We start from the raw sequence: 20,839 nt of genomic DNA on the forward strand, positions 1-20,839 counted from the left end.
TATATTATGTAAGTTTTTCCTAATTCTTTGAGATTTTGCCAAAGATGATCATCCAAACGCACACACAAGTATAGCTCTACAGCAGAGGTTCTCAAACTGGGGTCCCTGGACCCCCAGGGGTCCGCGACAGGTATCTTGGGGGTCCTCAAAAAATTTCACTAAACTGTTAATTTGATTTTTATTTTTAAAAATGCACGGAGAACAATGAACTAAAAAACAAACATAATCAACTTAATAAAAATTTATATTCCCATGGCATTTAGGGGTTAAAATTTCAATAAATTATCTTTTAAAACAGCATGGGTTTTGTAAGGGGGTCCCTGGAATTTTTTTTCACCCTTGTAAGGGGTCCCCAGACCCAAATGGTTTGAGAACCCCTGCTCTACAGTACTTGTTTTTTGGTGGTGGGCTTTGCCCTATGAGAAGAAAAACAACTTAAAAAAAAAACATGACCTGTGTTTCTCAAAAGCCTGTTGTGGTCAGAGCTAGAGCTAAATGTGTGTCTGTGGTTCCGCCCACATTGTTTTACACTGCTGTAGCTCAAGCAGCAGCTACGTGTCGAGTCCTATAACAGATAAGGTATGTATGCAAAGCTGGTCGCTACAGCAAATAAATGGTTGCTTTTAGGAAAATTCAATTTAGTTGAAACTTGCTTTTGCATTCAGACACATTTCAGGCCATCCATTTTTATTCTAGTCATTACTGCCTCAGCTATCTCACGAATGCCTTCCAATATTCAAATGGACAGTTTGCAGCTGAATTTAAAATTTTTACTACAAAATGCGAGATTTTTTATGCTAAAGGGGACATATTGAGGAATGGAAGCATTGTTTCATCTTAAAAAGTAGTGTCAAATATGCCTTGAGGAATAATTAAAAAAATACAAAGTTTGGAAACGGATTTGAAACGACTTCACTCATTTATAGTTAGATAGTTAAACTGTTTTAGATTAAACGTGTTTGTTTTTAATTACATTTTGTGTGTTCAGATTAGAGTGGGGAGGGGTGGAGGGTACCTGGATTTAATATTTTCAGTACTTGATTACAGTATCTACAATCGCATGGTTCATCACACGCCTTACGATGCTCATGAATTGATCAAGCAAACTTCAGTGGAACACGAGTTAGAAGCATTCTTCCAAACCGGTGCATACGTTTGCACAGCAGCCACAGATATGACTCACATTGGTCAATAAACCACAACTTTTTTTTTTCAGCTTTACTTGTCAGATGACATCAGTTTCAGTGGGGCGCACTTTACTCTTGATCGAAACAAGAAGAGCAGAGGTTGTTTCAGGTTTTCAACAAATGACCTTTTTTGCATAAATGACCTTTTTCTATCATATTAAATGGAACATTATCTTTAGTCCTGTTTTTATTGGAAAAGCAGCTGTAACTGAACACGCTTCCTTCATGTCTCTCATAGGTTTCATCTACCAGTTAAAGAGGTGGTTGCTAAGACATGACAGTCGGTGACATTGATGAAAGCCTCGGCTGCGCAGCAGGCTGAAGCTCCACATCTCTGCTCACGCTTTCCTCCTTCCTTCAGCTCGTAGCGTGCTCACGTGAAGGACAAAAACTCCTTTTTTTTTTTTGTTGATACACGCGCCAAAAACCATGGCAGCTTTTCCTGCRGCCGCCGCCAACACCAAAGACAATACCTCACCTAAAAAAGCATGGCAAAAGCAAGAGGGCAACGACAAAAAGAGTGCACACGAGAGTGACCTGAAAAGGAGCGGGAACAAGGATGTGGGACAGAACACCATCCTGGAGAAAACCCACGAGTTCTTCCAGATGTGCGACATCGAAAACAAGGGTTTCATCACCCGGCGGGACATGCAGGTGAGGATGCTGATGTTTTAAATTCAYTTGTTTTTAAAATGTGTTCTTCCTTTGTTTCTTTGCATGGATTCAGTTATTTTTAACTTTTTTTTGTTTCAGTTTTGTAGTGCTTTTCAAATGTAAGCTGAATTCAAAATGCTTTAAACCCTAAATTCAAAATATTAAAAMCAAATTAAAACAAACCTTAAAAGGTATACTACTACAAACAGAACAGAGATCCCTAAATAATTCTAACTTCAATAACTTCTTGCTTTTTATGTTAAAAAACATTTATATATTATATGTATGTATAATGCTCTAGACATCACGTTCATGTTATGAATTTGTTGAGATCACCTCTCATCATTCATCTAGAACACAATGCAGGGATGTGCTGTCCACTTACTCATGATGCTGAACAGGACATGGATATAACATGTGCACCTTACCAAAGCAACATGAAAGAGACTGACACACAGAGGGCCATGTAAAAGCTCAGTCACAAAACAGCCCTCCACATGCATTATTGTGCAGATTCACTCGCCTGTTGGATATTCATCTAATCCTTTGAGGCACAACAAGGGTCTCTCTTCAAGGAGGATAAARCCAGAGAGAGATAAAGCTTTGATTAGTTTTACATCATAATGAGCTCAAAAACACGAGGGCTGTTTATTTATCCTGGACATTATTTATGTGACAATCTAAACTGAAGTACAGTAAATTTTAATTAATAGCACATATCGCTACTAAAATGTGGAACTAACTGCATCTTTTGACAGTATCAGTCATCTTTGGTGCATTCTTACGATTTTAATTTTACACCAGCACCTCTTAACAGGATACAAGTTTATTGTGTGTTGACATAAAGGATGTGTTTTGGACAGATAACACTTTTACAAGAACAGCTGATAGTCTTTAGRAGATGTTATTCTTTTAGTGTCCCAGCCCTGGATTGTAAGGGTGGCTTCAGTCAACACTTCCAGCAGTGTAAACACTGTATGGAAACCCAACAGGTTATAAAGGTGTGTCTGTGTTGACTTAACTTAATGAGTCGAGGGAATTTTGACACGGTCAAGTTTTTGGGATGGTTTCATTTGGTCACTATAATTASAGTAAATCTTTTCAGTAAAGAGGAGCTATAATAAATGCAAACCCCAAGACAGGAAGGTTTATAAACATGCATGAAAGTGTTTGTTTAAGCTATTATTAAGATTCTCTTAGGTCTTCACTGATAACTTCTTATTTTTGAAAGTATACCAAGTTTAAAATAATGTGACATTAATATACTCAAATAASTTGAAAGTCTTATGAAGGATTGTTAGATTACTCAAATTACACTAAAGTTTTGTGTTTTTTCCAGAGGAATCTGGGCCCYTTTTTATCAACCTTCTTAGAATTYCTTAWAAGAATYCTGTTAAGAGTGGACTTAAGTTTTAAAAAGTTCTTAGCTAAATGCTGWGAGCACTCAGTCTCACTTTAAGTWAAGTGTGAGTGTCAGTCTTACAGCTGATTCGCAGCACTTTGCTGTGCCGCAAGGTTGATCCTAGATGACGTTGTTGCAAAACCCACGGCGTGGACTAGGGTTGGGCATAATCGTATCGTGTGCAATTAATCGTCAGAAAAACATTAATCGATTACTTTTTGGCACTTGACGATTAATACGATTAATGCCACCAGGCAGACTGACTGGGGATTACTCGGGTCAGTCCGCTCGGTMCTCCTCTCCATTTCAAATATGACGAACATTGAAATTAAAGTTCTGTATTTATTTATGTATCAACACAATTTTAAATTTGACATATAGCACAACTTGGAACAGATTTTTACGAAGAGCAAATCTTACCCACTAAATTGGTCATGTGACTGGGACATAAGGGTGTCCAGGGACACCAGGGGATTAATCGTCAAATTAATCGTTWTCGGCTAGCTACCCCAATTAAACGTGATTAATTTTTTTGCTAATATTGCCCAACCCTAGCGTGGACCAATCACTGCATCGGATTTCYTCTTCAAGAATATTCTCTGAGAAATGTCAAGATAAGTGTGTCAATCCTAAAATAACTTCACTAGACAAGAATTTAGATGAATTGCTTTTACACTTAAGCATGAGAGTAGGAGTAAATATAAGAAACTTCAAACACTTAAATGTAAAATTCCACTCTAAGAAGTTTGARAAATACAGGCCCTGGTTTCTGCAAAATGCTCAATGTCTAATTCCATCTTCATGATACAGCATGCTTTCATAAATGCAAGCAAGCACTGTTTGTTAAACATTGTTCCWAATAAAACAAAAAGAGACTGATCGAAATTTCTGTTAACAGCTTTAAAAATACAGTATATGCTAGAATCAAGTGGAGATTTTTCTCAGGCAAATGACTGCCAGTGCACAAAAATCGCAGCAGTTGTTATAGCTACACCATTGGTAGCGGCCTTGAAAGTTAGTTTAAAAGCAGTTCTATTTGTGTCCTGTTTTAACAGAGACTAAATGGTGAGCTTCCTCTTAGTGCTGAGGAGTTGGAGGACGTATTTGATACCCTCGACTCTGACAGTAATGGATACCTCACCCTCGACGAGTTCTCCTCAGGCTTTAGTAGGTTTTATTGCCCCCTTCAGATTTCAACATCCTTACTACAATCAACAGGGTTTGTTCTGTGCACCTAAGCTCCCCTTTTTTCCATTTTCTCTTTTTTTAAAGGTGTATTTCTGTTTGGCCGGAGGATTTCTGTAGAAGAAGGCATGTGGGAGAAAAATCCCAGTAAGTCTCAGCCAGAAGTCCTTTACCAGTCCCAGTGGGAGGAGGACGCGCCAAAGGCAGATGAAGATGAAGACAAGAGCGAGGAAGAAAAGCACTTCTGCATGCTTATGGACAACCTCGGAGCCAATAGCATTTTTGAAAAGTGAGTGCTGTTTGTGTCCTTGTAGTACTAGCTTGTGTTGTAAGGTCTGTTTTATATCTTTATGCACCTTGTCAGAGGTTTTTTTTAAGTCTGCAATACATTTTTCATAACTCAGCTGGGAATCGGGTGTGAAAGCTAATAAAAACTGAATAAAAAAGCCTTTCTCTGCTACTTTTCTGAGAATTATTTTTGTGTTCCATTTTAAATAGCTGTTTGCTTAAAATTTTTAATACAGGTGCATTTCAAACATTAAAATGTATTGTTAAATATAGTCATTTGTTATATTTTATTTAAAATAGCCCAGTTTTTAATGCAGCCCTTCACTGATTTTTTTTAATTTTTATAATGAATTAGTCTTATTTGACTGTAGTGCAGTGYCGGTGGATTCTAACACAGTACTGATGTCCTCTGCCTAGTAAGACCTGAAGAGGGAGGATGACAGTTTTTTAAACACATATTTATTTTGTCTAAATTTGTCTAATTTATTTTKCAAAAAGTACCATGGATTTTTGTAATATTACTTAAATTAGACACACTACATTTGCTTTTGTAACAGAACACAGCAAGTATAATTTTAAAGTATTTAATTAGTGAAACTATTCAATTTAAAACAACTTGCTTCTGTGTGAGCTGCTGAACAATTTATGTTTTCAACTATAGTTTTATTTTGATTTGAAGATTCTGATTTTATGCATTGACTTACCTTTTTTATGCATTGACTTTCCTTTTTTATGCATTGACTTTCCTTTTGTGATGTTTCATAATTGGAACAAATCACAAGCATTATGTTTTTAATCCCATATTAAAACCATTTTTTTCTATGTCCTGATGCTTCTCATTAATCCAGGTAGAAAAAAATCAAAAAGAAAAAAATAAGTAGGTCCTCTGGATGGGTTCTTCTTTAGTGAACAGGTTAGTCACATGCAAAAGAGGGCCATCGCCTAACAATAGGCCAATGATACCAACATAAAGAGGGAGAGAGGGACAAAACAACGGGATGTTGAACCCCCGCTTGCATTCACTACATTCACATAACACGACACGGGTCAGCCTCTATGAACAATAAAGCTAATCAAGCCTATTGTTAGGCGATGACCCTCTTTTGCATGTGACTAACCTGTTCGTCCATGTGGAGGCAGTGCTTATAAAGCTGAGTTCACCTGAAACTCATCAGACTGAAGAAGTCTCTTGGAGTAGAGACGAAACGTTTCACTAAAGAAGAACCCATCCAGAGGACCTACTTATTTTTCGTTTAGATTTTTTTTTCTATATTTCAGGTTTTTGCTAAATTACTTTTAAAAACTCACAGAAAATGCTAGTTGGTTTTTTTACACATTTTGTTTAAAATATCTCCCGATACTAAACCAGTCCTGCTGAGGTGCGCGATCTGTGGGCCCAGCTCCGGCGGGACGAACCACAGCTTCTGTCAACGTTTGAGCACTTTCTGGCCAGAGTGACATCACAAATCATGGAGGCCAACCAGGAAAAGAGGGAGATGGAAAGTGCTCTCAAAAGGTCTGTGAGCAACTTTCTTTGTTACATTGAGTTCATTTGGAAAATTGAAACTTTTTTTTAAAGGATTGCAACATTGACACATTAAATATGTATTTTCTGTGTGGTCGTTTGTCAGTAACATTATCTCCCTGATGTCATATCACCATATCTGGATGTTGCATTAAAGGAAAGCCGCAACACATGATGATGAAATCCAACGCCTGTATGAAGAAATGGAGCAACAAATAAAAAGCGAAAAAGACAGGATTGTACTGCAGGTAAAACAAAAATTTTAAAAAGCAGCTACTGAGATTTTCCCTAAATACAACCATCTTTCTTCACTTTCTCAAATCTTTTATTTGACATTTTCATCTAACTTTGCAAACTGCTCAAGGACTATGAGCGATTTCTGTCTCAGAGTAAAGACCTGGAGCTGCAGCTGTCCTGTAAGGAGAAGGAGGTAGACCAGCTCTTCCAAAAACAGAGACGGGTGAGTGGGAACTTTTAGACTCATTTCTCCCAGGATGCATTTTTATTTTCAGTCGAAAGGAAAGACGACAGAACATCCATTTTCTTTGTCAGTGATCCCTTAAACAAACTCAGCTGTCTGAGCAACAAACAGACACATTAAACAGGATGACAGAGAAGTGATGTAGCACTTTTTAACCATCAACTTASCCATAAAAGTAGCATAACAGTGATGGAGCTGAGCCCAGTATTCTGCTGTACTAATGCATCCTTTTCTCTAAAAGTATTGGAACAGTGTGACTACTTCCTTTGTTTTTACTATAGACTGTAAATATTTCAGTTTAACACCAAAGATGCAACATTTTATCTTTAATTTCCAGGTGTTTCCAACTGGATTGGATACATATGTAGAAGATAACTATTTGTAATAGAAAACCTCATTTTAGGTGAGCAAAACTCTTGGAACAAATTGATGTAAATATCATCAAACCTGTGACTCAGGGACATCACCTTCCTTTGTGATGCTTTTCCAGGCTTCACAACCATCTCTTTCACCTGCTGTTTGTTTTAGAGGAGGCAGTGAGTCACTGCAGTCTCCACCTTAGCAGGTAAAACACAGCTTTATAGGGTTTAAAACCAGAGATTAACTGTCAGCCTACAAGCTTCCACTTCCTGCCCTTGATGAATTACTTTGTTGTTCGATCCGTGTTGATCTGTTAGTTTGGTTGCATCTTTCTTTAAACTTGCAGACAAGATGTTTCTGTAGACTTTAAAATGTTCTTTAGCCTTTCCATCACTTCGGTTGATATTAATGTTTGTTCCATCAGTCCATAAAACATTCACCCAAAACATTTGAGGCTCATCTCTGTAGTTTAAGACTTTATTTTTTTATTTTCCCAGAAGTGCACAACAAGTTTCTGTTTCCAGCTTCTGATGTTTTCCTTGGTCTTTCTGTTTGACGTTTATTATGTAGTAAACCAACAAACTTTCTTCTTCAGAGCTTTCTAAATGTTGGACTGGTTGTGGCCCCTGTTTTTGTGTTGTTTATATATATATATATATATATATATATATTTAGACAGCTCACTGCTTTTCTTCTTTCAGTCTGCACAGGCAAAACCCAAATCTGAAACTGGGAGTAGACATTAAACTAATTATTGTTGGCATAAGCAGCATAATAGGACACCTGAGCAATAAAAAACACCCATCAGTTACATGCTCCAATACCTTTGCCCACCTAAAAATTAGATTATCCATCAAATACAGTTCTATTTTTGTAAGTTATGTTTTCAATCCAGAAGTAAACACCTAGAAATAAAAGTTGAAATGTTTCTCTCATCTCAAATTCATCTTTTCATGTCAAACCCAAATGTTTTCAGTCAACAACAAAAGTAATAAAAGATTTCACCCTTCCAATACTTTTTTACAGGGGTGTATACGGCATATATAATTCTTTTGTTTTTACCACTTATCTGTTTCCAGTTGGAGTGTCAGTGCCAGGAACTTCATAGTGAGCAACATGTGACCAGAGTGGAGAATGTGAAGCTGAAACAGACAAACGATGAGTTGGCTCGAGAGCTGGAGCTRGTCAGCCAAGAACTGACTCTGACTCAGGAGCAGCTGAGCCTACTGCAGGAAGAGTCCACACGACTTTATGAAGAGAAGGAAATGTGAGCGATACAATATTATAAAGAAAACAAAACGAATCTTGAGTAGCCGTGTTTCCAATCATTTAAAAACCATATTGGATTTTGAAATTAGGCTTTATAGTAAATGTGTTTTAGAGTCAGTRCCAGTACTTGATTTGCAATGAATAAACTTGGCTGCAGAAAGTTGTCAGCAGACCGTAGTGTAGCCTGTGTTAGCCAAAAGTGGCTAACCAGAACAAAAGAGACTCATTTTGAGCTCCAACAGAGGAGAACCTGTGCTCATCTTTTATTTATGGTAATTTCCTTCATATTTCTTTTAAAAAAAGTGCGGACAGCAGAAGGTGTGTTTGTTAAAAGAATAAGCACAAAATGGACTTTAAACCACACATTGTGTCATGACTGSTTACTGTTTTAAACAGGGAGATATACAGGCTTACTGAGGGACTGCAGAGGGAGCGAGCAAGTCTTCTGAAACAGTTGGACCTGTTAAGGTGCGTCTCAATAAAAACATTTTGCAGCATTTCTGTTGGCTTGATAAAAATATAAGTCAATACACAYCAATCAAATAATGGAAGTTTGATATTGTTTTTTCTGTTGCATCTACTGCAAGTTAAATAAAAATTCCTGTTAGAAAAAAAAATCAGGCAAAATAGAATGCCAAGGTCACTTCTCTATTAGTGGCTTAAATCAGTTATAAAACCTAGAATGTCTCCAGTGATGATGTGGAAAATGAATTTTCATCTCATAACAGTGCAGTGATCCAGAGGGATCGATGTCTGTGCTTCATGTCATTTTGATCATTTCACACACTTTCTTGCCCTTCAGCTTTTGTGCTTCAGTACGTTTGGCTTAAAATGTCTTGTCAGCTTTAATTGAAAATCGTAACAAAACTGAAAGAAGCTGGGTGACAGAACATAATGTCCGATGTTTAAAGGTTGTAATTCTGTCATTTGATCACCAGTCAAACTTTAAACTCGTTTCATTGCTGATGACATTTTATCAGTCAGCTGGATATTGATTTTAAATTAGGGCAGAATATTGCAAGAAAGTGTATCTCAGCACAACCTGTAAAAGGTTACTTTGGATGTTGGTTCTCTCAAAGGTTCCCAGTCTGCTCTTGAGGATGTTTAGAATTCAGTAAATGCTTATTAAGGAGACACAAATATAAAGTGTTTCAGATGAGTTTATGATTCTTATATGAGGTGATTAASATCTCCTTTCCACACACAACATGCCTATTTGACTTGCATTTAGAGATACAAAGAAGGGATTTATTTTTTAATAGTTTAAGCTTTTATATCCACATTTTTCTCTCCWGTAATATCCATGTATTTTTTTTACATTTTTATAGAAAGAGCTATGAAGAAYCAAACTAAGTGAAGAAAAACAAGGCAACATTTTTCATAAAAGAACACACACGTGTGCTAAAGGCAAATTGTTTTATTGACTGCAAAGATTTATGACTACCTTTATTCTCCAAAATTTTGGACACTGGGTCTTCAATAAGCTATATATCCAACATTAATGGCTCTCTACAAATAACATTCTATAAAAATATTCTAGTGTTTGTCTTATTGCTGCTAAGGTAACTTAGTTGGAAACCAAGCTTGCATATCAAAAATTGTATCAAACAAGCTGATTTAAAATTTTAATTTTCTTTATCTCCTTTATTTTCTCCAGAGAAATGAACAAACATTTGCGAGATGAAAGAGACATGTGCTATCAGGTGTGTTTATGTTTATCATGTTTACTGAAAAATGAAAGTTTTTCCACATTGTTTTAGAACTTCACAAATATATTTAATTTGTAAGAAATGTATTCCTTTATCTTAGGTTAACATTAATCGATATTAAGTATATATTATTTTACTTTGTAGAAACCAAAGAATAATAAAACACCAGCTTTGAAGCAGAGGCTTRCCATTGATGGTGTGAAACACTCAACCCCAGATGTCTTCAAGAGGTAAACTGTAAAGAACTGATCCAAAGGTCAACATTGTTTCAAAAAGTGTTGCAGGTACATGACATTATCACCCCATCACATTGATTTGTCTTTGTATTTATAGTGAAGCTGAAGAGGAGCTGACCTCCATCTCTAGGAGGCTGAGCTTCATTAATGGGACATACCAGTCGTCTTTCCCAGCAGAGGCCAGCGGYCACCTCCGAAGGATCATTTCAATTGAGGAAGACCACCTCCCCCATTTACTGAATGGCTCTCAGGCCCAGAATCCACTTCAAAAGTGTACTGAAGGAGGGGAGGACTCAGACAATGAAGATAATACAGACTTTGTGACAAATTATCGTAAGACATCACTTTCCCATCAGCAACAGTCAGCAAACAGTGRGGAGGAAACACAGATTCCAACATCTCCAAGAGGTCAACCTGTTGGCAAAGAAACCAGCATAAATGTAAGAAAAGAAAAACCGTTAGAAAAAGGGGTGCAACAATACATGTATCTGTATCGAACCGTTCAATACACACTTGTATCGAACAATACAGATTTTTAAAATTTACTTCATCAACGTGTCTTCTGAAGATGCTCTGTGTTGAAGGATCAGAGGATCTGTGTTCGACTACTCCARCTAGGCTGCACTGTCGAGCACAGATCCACTGAGAAACTTCCTGTTTCAGCAACATTTAATTTAAAAACTCTACTTCTGAAGTTAAACAAATGTTCATAATTAATTTCAATAAATTAGAAGTTAAGAAGGGCATGGAAATTTCTTTTTTTTTTTTGTAATGAAAAAATGTTGAACCGTGAGACTAAAGTATTGAACTGAACCATGAGTTTTCTGTATCGTTGCACCCCTAGTTATAAACCACATGAATGTCAGATCTGAAGACCTGTAGTTGTAATTCTGTGATTTATGTCCGTAACATAAAGTTCAAACAAATAAGACGGTAGGTTGACTTCTCCTGTGTTTGCTGTTTGTTCAGGAGGAAAGTGGTCCCTCTGCACCCGATCGCCTCTTCAAGATCATCCTGGTGGGGAACTCCAGTGTTGGAAAGACCTCGCTCCTTCAAAGGTTCTGTGATGACCGCTTCCACTCAGGCACTTCAGCCACTGTCGGTATGTGCCAGCGTAGCACTTTTTTGCACAACTTATCATTTTAAAATATAACTGGAATTATGCACAGTTACAGTCGTATTGATTATCAGCAAATAAATGGCTGCACTTTCTTGTCTTTTAATCTTTGCAAACAGGTATAGACTACAGTGTCAAAACAATAACTGTGGACAACAGCAAGGTGGCGCTGCAGATGTGGGATACAGCAGGACAGGAGCGGTGAGATTAAAGCGCACAAACAAAATACAGTGTAACAACTCGTTGCCTTTACTCCACATTTTCCCTCTCCTTCCCGCAGGTATCGAAGCATCACCAAGCAGTTTTTTCGCAAAGCTGATGGTGTGATTGTGATGTACGAAATAACCTCTCAGGAAAGTTTCACAGCTGTCAGACAGTGGCTGACGAGTGTCAAGGTACGACGATAATAAACTCTGCTGGAGGCACTCGTAGATGTTATTTTGTTTGTCTTTTCCCTCAGATTCAAATACAAACTATAAAGCAACAATATTTGTTCTGCGAAACAAAGAAATTATTGTCCACTTTTATGACTACTTAAAAAAATCACTTTCCTTCGATGTGTTCTGATTTTTTTTTTTAATTTTATTTATTTATTTTTGTTAAATCTTTTGCAGGAAAGTGCAGGTGAGGACATACCCATCATGCTTTTGGGAAACAAAACAGACAAAGAAACTGAGAGAGAAGTTCAGAAGGAAGTGGGTGAAAGATTAGCCAAGGTTTGCTTTTTTTCTTCAGATCAACAGAGTGTTGGTTTCTATAAATAAATGGAACCAGCTACATAACTGGGTATTACATGTGAATTATTAAATATTTCTGGATTGTACCACGAGGGCTAACGGTATCATTTTCTTTATCTGGCTTTTTTCTTTTGTCAACATCTCCTCCTTTTGAATTTTTTTAAAGAACTGTCAGATGATCTTCTATGAATGCAGTGCATGCTCTGGATGCAATGTACTGGAATCTATGGTGTCTATGGCCAGGTGAGTTAAAGTGCTTTAAAATTAAATTAAAACCCAAAAACTCAGTTTGTTTTGGATTAAAAGAAGAAGCAATTGTAGTTAATTATTAGTTTAAARGTTGGCTCCTGTTTGTAGTGCTTCCTGTTTGCCATTTGATCTTCTTACTTGCTCTTAATCCTTGAGTGAATGTGATTTTACCAATGGCAATTTTTTTTAGATTAAATGACTATTTAGTATGTTTTTATCTATTTTTTATTGCTCATTGCAGAACAAATAATGCAACATTAAACTTGATCTCTTGCCAAATAGACAGCCTGGCTCAAAACCTGCACGTCAAGACAAAAATCAAAGAGGACAGACAGAGAAATATTGACAACCTCAGTGTTTTTGCCAGATGTTTTATTTAATTATTCTGTTTTCAGAATTCTGAAAGACCAGGAGGACCGAGAGAAAGAGAAGACCATCAAACTGGTCAGTAACCCCTCAAAGAAGGGGTCCTGCTGCTAAACGATGAACACTTGGAGTACAGTAACAACGTAACACTACTCTTTACCAAGTTACCATACGTGATCATGTCAGCACACATACCTGTGGAAACACATTATTATGTCTGCACAACTCTTCTTTGTTCTCCTTTTCTTTAACTCTAATGAAAATCATCTTCCAGATGTWATCTGCACTTTTTAAAAGCTTCTATCAATATGAGGGCATCAAATAATAAACAGACAAGTAACCAACAATTTACAAAATTAAACGGTACGTTTGACTCAAATTCAACAATTTTACTTCCTTAAAAAAAATCTACTATAGTTTCTTCACTCAAACTCGAACAATTATTACAACTATTTATTCAGCCTGCAGAGGCCTTTACCTATTCYTTTTGTGCCATTTTATGTGACATTAATATTAATTGTAAAGTTTGTTAGTTTTTAAATCTTATTTCACTTTCTGTACATATATGTAGACAAAACAAAACCAGTTTCTTGTATTAAATCGTAAAACTTAAGTAATGGTCAGTTTTAGTTGACATGTTAATTGAACTTGAAGAATTGTGACATTTGTTACACAGGAAAGTAACAATGCATTATTAAAAAAGTAGCACGCAACAATGTATAGAAGTACTTTTAATGGATAATATTGTGTGGCCATGTGTATATAAAGTTTTGTTTTGTTTCTGTAGTTGGTTCCTTTTGGATGAAGCAGAATAATTAGCCGGAGCGTTCGATCAGGTTTGATGTCGTTTTTAATCGGAGCTCAAAGGTTAGAATAAATGTTTTGTATCACCCTGATCTGTCATGATGCCAAGTATTTTATGAAAATTACACTTTTTTCTGTAATCGGTTTAAGAAAATCGACTGGAATTGGTAAAAAGAAAATAAAATGTAACTTATTTTATTTGTTGGTCACTAATGGTGCTTCACTACTACTTGTATTTTTCACCTCTTTATTGTCTTTATATAAATGTGAATTGAAATAAAAGTAATGTGTACATAATGTAACATGTAGYTCTTTGAATCCATGCAGCTGTTTTCACATAATCTAAAACAAATTAAAATGTGGGGAATTGTTGGTTTTGTTGCTGCAGTGCCCTAATGCAGTAAAATGTGGTTTTGAATCCCATATTTCATTACTTTTCATCTAACCTGTYTACATTCTACAGCAAACTTGATATAGTTTCATTCTGATGCATTTSTACAGAAATTAAGCAAGTTCTTACTTAGTTTGTGCTTTCTATTTATTTGACCTAATTCCACYTGTTCCTCTGAAATCCTAATTTAAACTCAGGTTAAACCTAAATAACTCGACGCTATTTCGAGTCAGATCTACCTACACTAAAAACAAGTGTTTTAATGAAACCATAACAATCAATGCAGAACCGGAACACGGGGCACTTGATCGTGGCTTATTGGATAAATGTTACTGACCTGTAAACATCGCAGCTCAAACTGAAACAACAGATTTTTAAGCTGTGCAACAGTCTGYGCCTCAGTAAATTTATATTGCACAAAACAAACAGTATAATGATGATTTAAAAAGATGACCTATRATACTGTACATTTGTTTATCCTTGGCTGTYATGTTCACTTMAATTCCTCTTGATTTCTAAACTCACACTTCGAAAACGGTTTCAGTCCATTTAATACAGTACATAATATAATTAAGTCTAAATGAAGTTGGTATGAATGTGATCACTCCAAAATATAATAAATAAAATGGTTATTTGTGACCCATCATATTGAAATGAGGATTAAGTCTAAAAATGGGATGCGGAGAAAWAGGTTATCTGATCAAAACTGCATTTTGACAAAATATAACAAAGAAATACTTTATCTTCTGAATGAACTGTCTGAAATATAATCATAAAAAGAAAAAAAAATAAGCACTTATTTTGAGCCTTAGCAACAAAAAACCTGATTTTGAGGAAAAAACGCCTTAACGTGGAATGTTGGAGCAAGCAAAGCTTTTGTTTCTTTCCAACTGGGAAATCTCACTTTTCAAACACTATTTGAGGTTTCCTCTTTATGATATACYGTCATTCATGACAACACATTCATTAAAATTACATAAAATTAGGATTCAGACCAAATATTAACGTATCATTGTAACCAACTGTCTCTGGATCTGCTTATATCAGAATGATCAAAATGTATTTTTTAAAGCCAGGAATCTGTAAATGTGATTAGTTTATTTTGATCAAATTTAATTTAATCCTCATTCCTATATGATGGGTTACATTTCATCTTTTTTAAATAGTTTTGAATGTTGTGAAAACCCTCAGTGCTGAATAAAACATGGTGTGTCAATCATCMGGAACATTCATTAGAAAATGTTTGGGACAAGTTGGGTGTTACATTCAGAGTTACTGGTTTAACAGTCTGGAAGAGTGACATCCTAATCATTCTGCAGGGAAGTGACAGTATTAATCAACAGGGTCATCTCTGTCTAATCTTTGGCTTTTTTTTTTTTTTTGGACCCCCTTATATCCATCCGTCTCAGCCTCCCCGTGGCGCTCAGGACTCCAACCATCCAACTTAACGCATCTTGTAGTCGTGAGATATCGCCGCTTCACAGAGCTGCCCTTTGAAATCCAGTTCAAAAGTAAAGTCCAAGTCGCGCTGCGGTTCAGCGAATTGGGGAGGGAGAGAGAGAGAGAAAAAAGATGGTTTTCAGTTAAAATCGAGACAAGAATTGATCAAACGCACATCAGAGAGCGAGAAAACAGCGCGAGAGCAATCAGACGTTTCATTTTGACCTGACAGCGGGACGCGGTGCGAGGTAAACGCGGCGTTTGTGTCGGACAGCGAGAGAAAAGCAAACAGTGCTTCTCCGTCCCCTCAGGGAGGAGGGGAGGACGCTCGGCAGGATCAACAGTAGAATCTGTTGTTTGTTCAACTCTCTGCAGCGCAGCTGTCTGTTTGGCCGCAGCTCTGAGAGGAAAACAATCTGCTGTGGGCAGATTGTGAGGGGAATAAATCGTGGACGGATGACGAATGATCTAATGCGAGCAGTGATTACTTTAGATCAGAGGAGCCCAAAGTGGGGCCCGCGGGCCAAATTTGGCCCACCAAGCCATTAGATTACCAACAGTTGCCAAAGTTACAAGGTTGTAACCTGTTATCCTAACACAGTATTTCCATTGGTCAAATGACTATARAAAAGAGCTGTAGTGAAGGTAGTTTTCATTCATGGTGCTGACTTTATCTTTGATTTAATAGGATTAAACATGAAACATGAAATGACAACAAGAAATATTTAGATCAGATTTAACCCAACGTGTTTAATGTGAAATATTTACCAAAAATAAAGTTATTGATTGATTGATTGACATGTAGATTTTCACACTTTATAAGGCCACAAAAACTCATATTTTATCAATTTATGAAATGTCCCATGAGCCTTTGCTACTTGAGCATCTGGCAGACTTTCTCCAAGTGCACAGACTAAAACATAAGAGGGCCATTGCACAGCTTAATCATTAAAAATAAAAGACTTTGCTTACAAAAGTATTTGTATTTCATGTATTACTACATTTGGCCCACAGCTCTGGATAGATTTGRATTTTGGCCCTCTRGGGGAAAACGTTTGGGCACCCCTGCTTTAGATGGAATACTCACAATATTTTTCTCATTGGGCTTCATCGCAACGGTGCCGGTGATCTCTTCTCCTCGTCGCACCGTTAAGTAATCCTCCAGGTAAAACACGGTCTGCTTCCAGTGGGTGTATGGAGCATCTGGAGCTGGAGTTCACACAAACGAAGGCACATTCACAGCAGTCTTTGGTATTTATACTTATTTATTTAAAAAATAAATCATTTTGTAGATATTTTTAATAAACAGTGACTGGTGGCCAAAAATGCACGATGCTCCAAGAAGAATCGGGAGCAGCTTGGTCTTTTATTTTCGTTTTATTTTTTTAGACAAGCCTTTTGTACATTTTTAAATAAACCTGTCAGTCAGTTTGGCTGCCAGAGAGGCCTGGCTCACTTATATTTTGGACAAAGTTCAATAAAGACTCCAAGTAGCTCTGCTTCTTATGCTAATGCTGCAGACGACGAGCCGTTTCTTCTGATGGCCGTGAAATGAAATCTCTGACCTACGCTCGTCAGTTTCCCTGAGGTTAAAAGTCTGCGTGCATCTGATACGGTTCGCTTTCAGGATTTTGGAGCTGCACTAAGTCTCCGAATTGGCAAGTTTGAGTTGGATCTTAAAGTTGGCAGGTGAATGGTCAGCTCTGACACTGGAGAACATGGGCTTAAAAGGCAAACTTAAAGAAAGATCAATAGGAGAGTGAGGAGGAGAGYAGATGTTGTTTGGAAACAACACAATGCATCTTTGTGTTTAAGTCAGGATGTGATGTTTGATGAATGAAGGATAATCTGAGTGTTCATTTAACAAAAAAAAATAGCCAATTGATTCGTTTTGATTTAATGTATCAATAAGATTTTTGCTGAAGAACCACTAGAGGTCAGTCTAACACTGTTTTGACTTCCTGCCAACCAGCACCACTCTGAATGTTTGACTCATGCTAATTTATCTGATCTTAAATCCTGTGACAGTTTTTTTTATGAATACAAGTAAAAGCTTAGAACCAGTGATATGAGAGAGATTTCTGTGTAAGTGTATCTGTGAGCAGATTACAGTCTGGGATTTGTTAGCAAAATAACCAGCAATAAATGAGTCTATAGTTGACACGAAACACAGTGACAATCAGATAAAACAACTATCAGTAATGTAAGCTCAAAACACCTAGACTACTTGAGCTTTATACTTTCAGTTTTGTCCTTTCAWAAATATACTAGATTTCAGATCTTTAGGAGAAAAAAATGGTTTCTTACTAGTTATAGCTGCTTCGTGTTTAATGCATATAAAAATTGCAAAGACTCGCATGTTACAATAACCAATATTGCTTGAAARGTTTATTAGAAATGAACACTTCTCTCATTTCTTTGCTTAAAAACTTAGTTTTTTTTTTACCATAATAACTGAACTTCCAATGTTTACAAGCTGCTTCCTTATTGGTCACATGACCCTGCACAGGAAGCTGGGAGGAGCAGGTGTGAGGTCTTACCTGTGGAAAATCCAGTCTTCTTGTGACACTTAGTGAACTCTATGTTGAAGTAAGTAATCAGAGCGTGGACGTAGTCGTTCCTCTGGATTTGCAAGCAGAAAGGGGAGGTAAACGAGAGGTCGTCTGGCTTCACRGTGTAGAGGTCCACCTCCTGAAAAGGTACAGACTGGAATAAGTAATCCATTGTTAAAAATAAAAGGCAATTTTATTCATTTTCATGCAAACCGTTGTGAAGCATTGTGTATAATGTCAAAAGATGGATGTGGGTGTGCTTCTTTTTATYTACTGTATGTATAAAACAGTGTAGRTACAAGTTAAAGCTCTTGAGTCTGTGCCAAAGATGGAAGGAGGCCRGTGACACTTGTGCAGGATAAATGAAGTTACTGCTCGCATCACGCCTCAGGATTTATGTGTTTTTATATTTAGTGCAAGAACTCAAGTCTGCAAAAGCCTTTTTAATAGATCTTATGTAAAGAACATCTGCTTATACATTCTGATTTACTGTTGTGTGAGCAGCTCCACGCTACATTAGCTCACATACGTAACATAATTATTCATTACTGTTCATGTGAAAGCATTCGCTGCACACAGATCACATAGCTCAGTCTTTTTCTCATGTGTCATCACTATCTATAGAGATTTACTGCAGGCTTGTTGGGTTTTGGTACCAGATGCAACATTTGTTGTGGAGGACTGAACCTTATGTTGGATTTCAGCTGAAAACAATCAACCCTGCTGTTCTAATCTAAAAATAAAAATCCTCTGATTTACGCAGTAAAAACTTCTCAAAGTAAGATTTTACATTTTATAATCTACCACAGTGTTTACACTGCAGTAATTATTACTCTAAAGGCAAACTAATGGGAGAATATGTTTTAATGTTGTTCACTACTTTACTTATTAATGATCCTGTCCAAATATTGCTGCGCKGTTTTAAGCATTGTAATAATAGAAGATCCTGTTTGGAAACTGCTCAGCTGTAACTTGAATGAAGTAATTTGGAAATCCATTTGAAGACAGCGCACCATTTTCTTAGTTTTCCTTTGGAGTGTTAAAATTTCAGTGTTAAACTTTTGGGTGTTAATTTAACACCCCCTAGTGTTATTTTAACACTTTCTGAGTACACTCACACTCAGTGTTGTTGTTAATTCACAGCGTTGATTTCCTCAATGTTTTCTCAACACTGGACAGTGTTAAATAAGCTCCGCCCACAGATAAGTCTTATATAACACTAAACAGTGTTGTTATATGACACCATGCAGTGTTGAAAGCAGTTTTCTGAAAAGCCCCGCCCTTTTCCACCTCATGTCAGACAGACCAGCATTTACCCAACATTCCTTGCTGAGAAATCTTGCAGAAATGATGTTTTTGCATGTTTATGACTGTTAAAGAAGTTCATGATAGTAAAAATTAGTTGTTCTGGTTAGATTTCTTGTTCAGTTTGATGAAGTTGTTCAACTTTGAGTTTGTGTTTTTGGCCAAAAATCGACACCATGAGTCAGAGGTATGTCCTGGTGTGTGAAGAGTGACTCCATTATACTTTTCTGCCAACTACTGAGTAGTATAAATGCAACAGTACAGAGAGTTTGATATTTACTCTGATTGTTAAATTTARACMCTCAATTTCATGGTGTATWGATACCTTGTAGTGTRTGTTAATGTTTCAAACACCCCAKTTTCCTTTAATAATACTCTGGTGATACTTTTAACACTTMGTTTTAACACTGTTGAACATGACACCCAGTATTGTTGAATATTTAACACTGGCTGGTGTTACTTTTAACACTATATTTTAACACTAACACTATTTTATGTTAATATGACACCCAGTATTGTTGAATATTTAACACTGGCTGGTGTTACTTTTAACACTATATTTTAACACTAACACTATTTTTATGTTACTGCGACACCAAGAATTGTTGAGTATTAAACACTGGTTGGTGTTAAATTTACAAAAAAAATGACTGTTAAAATTCAACACTTTCACAAATGTTATTTTAACACCACTTAGTAGGGACACATATAGACACTTTGTTGGTGTTAAAATTAACACTGTGGGTGTTAAATTAATACTGGCATTTTTGCTGTGTGTAGTTACCCAGCGGGGAATCACTGCTGTGAGGATTTATCACAAGATCCAAACACAGATCATTATTCAAACCCTCTTTTAACTCTCATTTTTTTTAGTTTTGTTTGTCAAAAAACCAAAACGATCCTTGATGGAAAGGTCAAGGTACGACTCGCACCAAATGTTCCACCAGGACCGAGGTGAAACGGGACAGAACCCTGCAATCAGTGGCAGCCATTAGAAGGTCGTTATGACGCGCTGCACAATCAGGGGGACTAGACAGGCTGCCATTGTCATGCATGGCACAACAGCCTGATGAGTGTAATTCACACAGCGAGAGGCCGCCACACATCAAGGTCAAACTCATTCCTGCAGAGCCACACAGCATGTTCACCGAGCAGATAATGTCATTGATTGGCTGTGAACTGTTACGTGTTAGCTTTACTTCAAAAATCAATCCAAAACTGTTTTTTAGGTAAAAATAAATGCAGAATGATCACTTCCCATTTAACAGATTAGAACTTTCTCTTTTTTTGTATTTTTGTTACTTAATGTTCTACAATAATTTCTGTGTTGCAAAAATAGTTTGAGATCATAACACAAATTCAGCAGACCGGAAGCACAACCTGGTGCAGGTTCAGAAATATTTAAAGGCCTTCCTTGAAAGAACGCAAACTGAGTTTTAGATTAAGCTCATCTTTCATTGAGAAATAAAGGAACTGTAGCCATTTTGGTCAAACCTCAAAAATAACAACGGGCCTCATGCAAGAACATGTTCGTATTCTTATCCTAAATTTCTCTTACTTTTGTTCGTACAAAGGGTTCGTA

At 36.7% G+C, this 20,839-nt stretch overlaps 2 protein-coding genes across 2 annotated transcripts in view; one reads left to right on the forward strand and one right to left on the reverse strand.

Annotated features, from left to right (window-relative positions):
- cracr2aa (calcium release activated channel regulator 2Aa) overlaps window positions 1-13,871 on the forward strand; it is a 15,245-nt gene extending 1,374 nt beyond the window's left edge. The window contains exons 2-18 of the mRNA XM_014034620.1: window positions 1,426-1,841; window positions 4,299-4,410; window positions 4,516-4,717; window positions 6,086-6,232; window positions 6,399-6,489; window positions 6,606-6,701; window positions 8,162-8,349; window positions 8,748-8,819; window positions 10,009-10,054; window positions 10,205-10,290; window positions 10,394-10,736; window positions 11,266-11,398; window positions 11,533-11,614; window positions 11,694-11,808; window positions 12,028-12,129; window positions 12,317-12,393; window positions 12,795-13,871. Of these exons, the coding sequence (XP_013890074.1) occupies window positions 1,617-1,841; window positions 4,299-4,410; window positions 4,516-4,717; window positions 6,086-6,232; window positions 6,399-6,489; window positions 6,606-6,701; window positions 8,162-8,349; window positions 8,748-8,819; window positions 10,009-10,054; window positions 10,205-10,290; window positions 10,394-10,736; window positions 11,266-11,398; window positions 11,533-11,614; window positions 11,694-11,808; window positions 12,028-12,129; window positions 12,317-12,393; window positions 12,795-12,879 (2,202 nt within the window). The 5' untranslated portion in view covers window positions 1,426-1,616 and the 3' untranslated portion in view covers window positions 12,880-13,871. The remainder of the gene's footprint in view (window positions 1-1,425; window positions 1,842-4,298; window positions 4,411-4,515; window positions 4,718-6,085; window positions 6,233-6,398; window positions 6,490-6,605; window positions 6,702-8,161; window positions 8,350-8,747; window positions 8,820-10,008; window positions 10,055-10,204; window positions 10,291-10,393; window positions 10,737-11,265; window positions 11,399-11,532; window positions 11,615-11,693; window positions 11,809-12,027; window positions 12,130-12,316; window positions 12,394-12,794) is intronic.
- A 1,473-nt stretch (window positions 13,872-15,344) lies between these two features.
- Window positions 15,345-20,839, reverse strand: part of LOC106537242 (protein arginine N-methyltransferase 8-B) — a gene marked incomplete at its 5' end in the record, with an annotated part of 13,107 nt that continues 7,612 nt past the window's right edge. The window contains 3 exon segments of the mRNA XM_014034631.1: window positions 15,345-15,488; window positions 16,488-16,609; window positions 17,941-18,091. Of these exon segments, the coding sequence (XP_013890085.1) occupies window positions 15,405-15,488; window positions 16,488-16,609; window positions 17,941-18,091 (357 nt within the window).

The sequence above is a fragment of the Austrofundulus limnaeus genome, unplaced genomic scaffold (genome assembly GCF_001266775.1).
Source record: "Austrofundulus limnaeus strain Quisiro unplaced genomic scaffold, Austrofundulus_limnaeus-1.0 Scaffold7, whole genome shotgun sequence".
Classification (NCBI taxonomy): domain Eukaryota; kingdom Metazoa; phylum Chordata; class Actinopteri; order Cyprinodontiformes; family Rivulidae; genus Austrofundulus; species Austrofundulus limnaeus.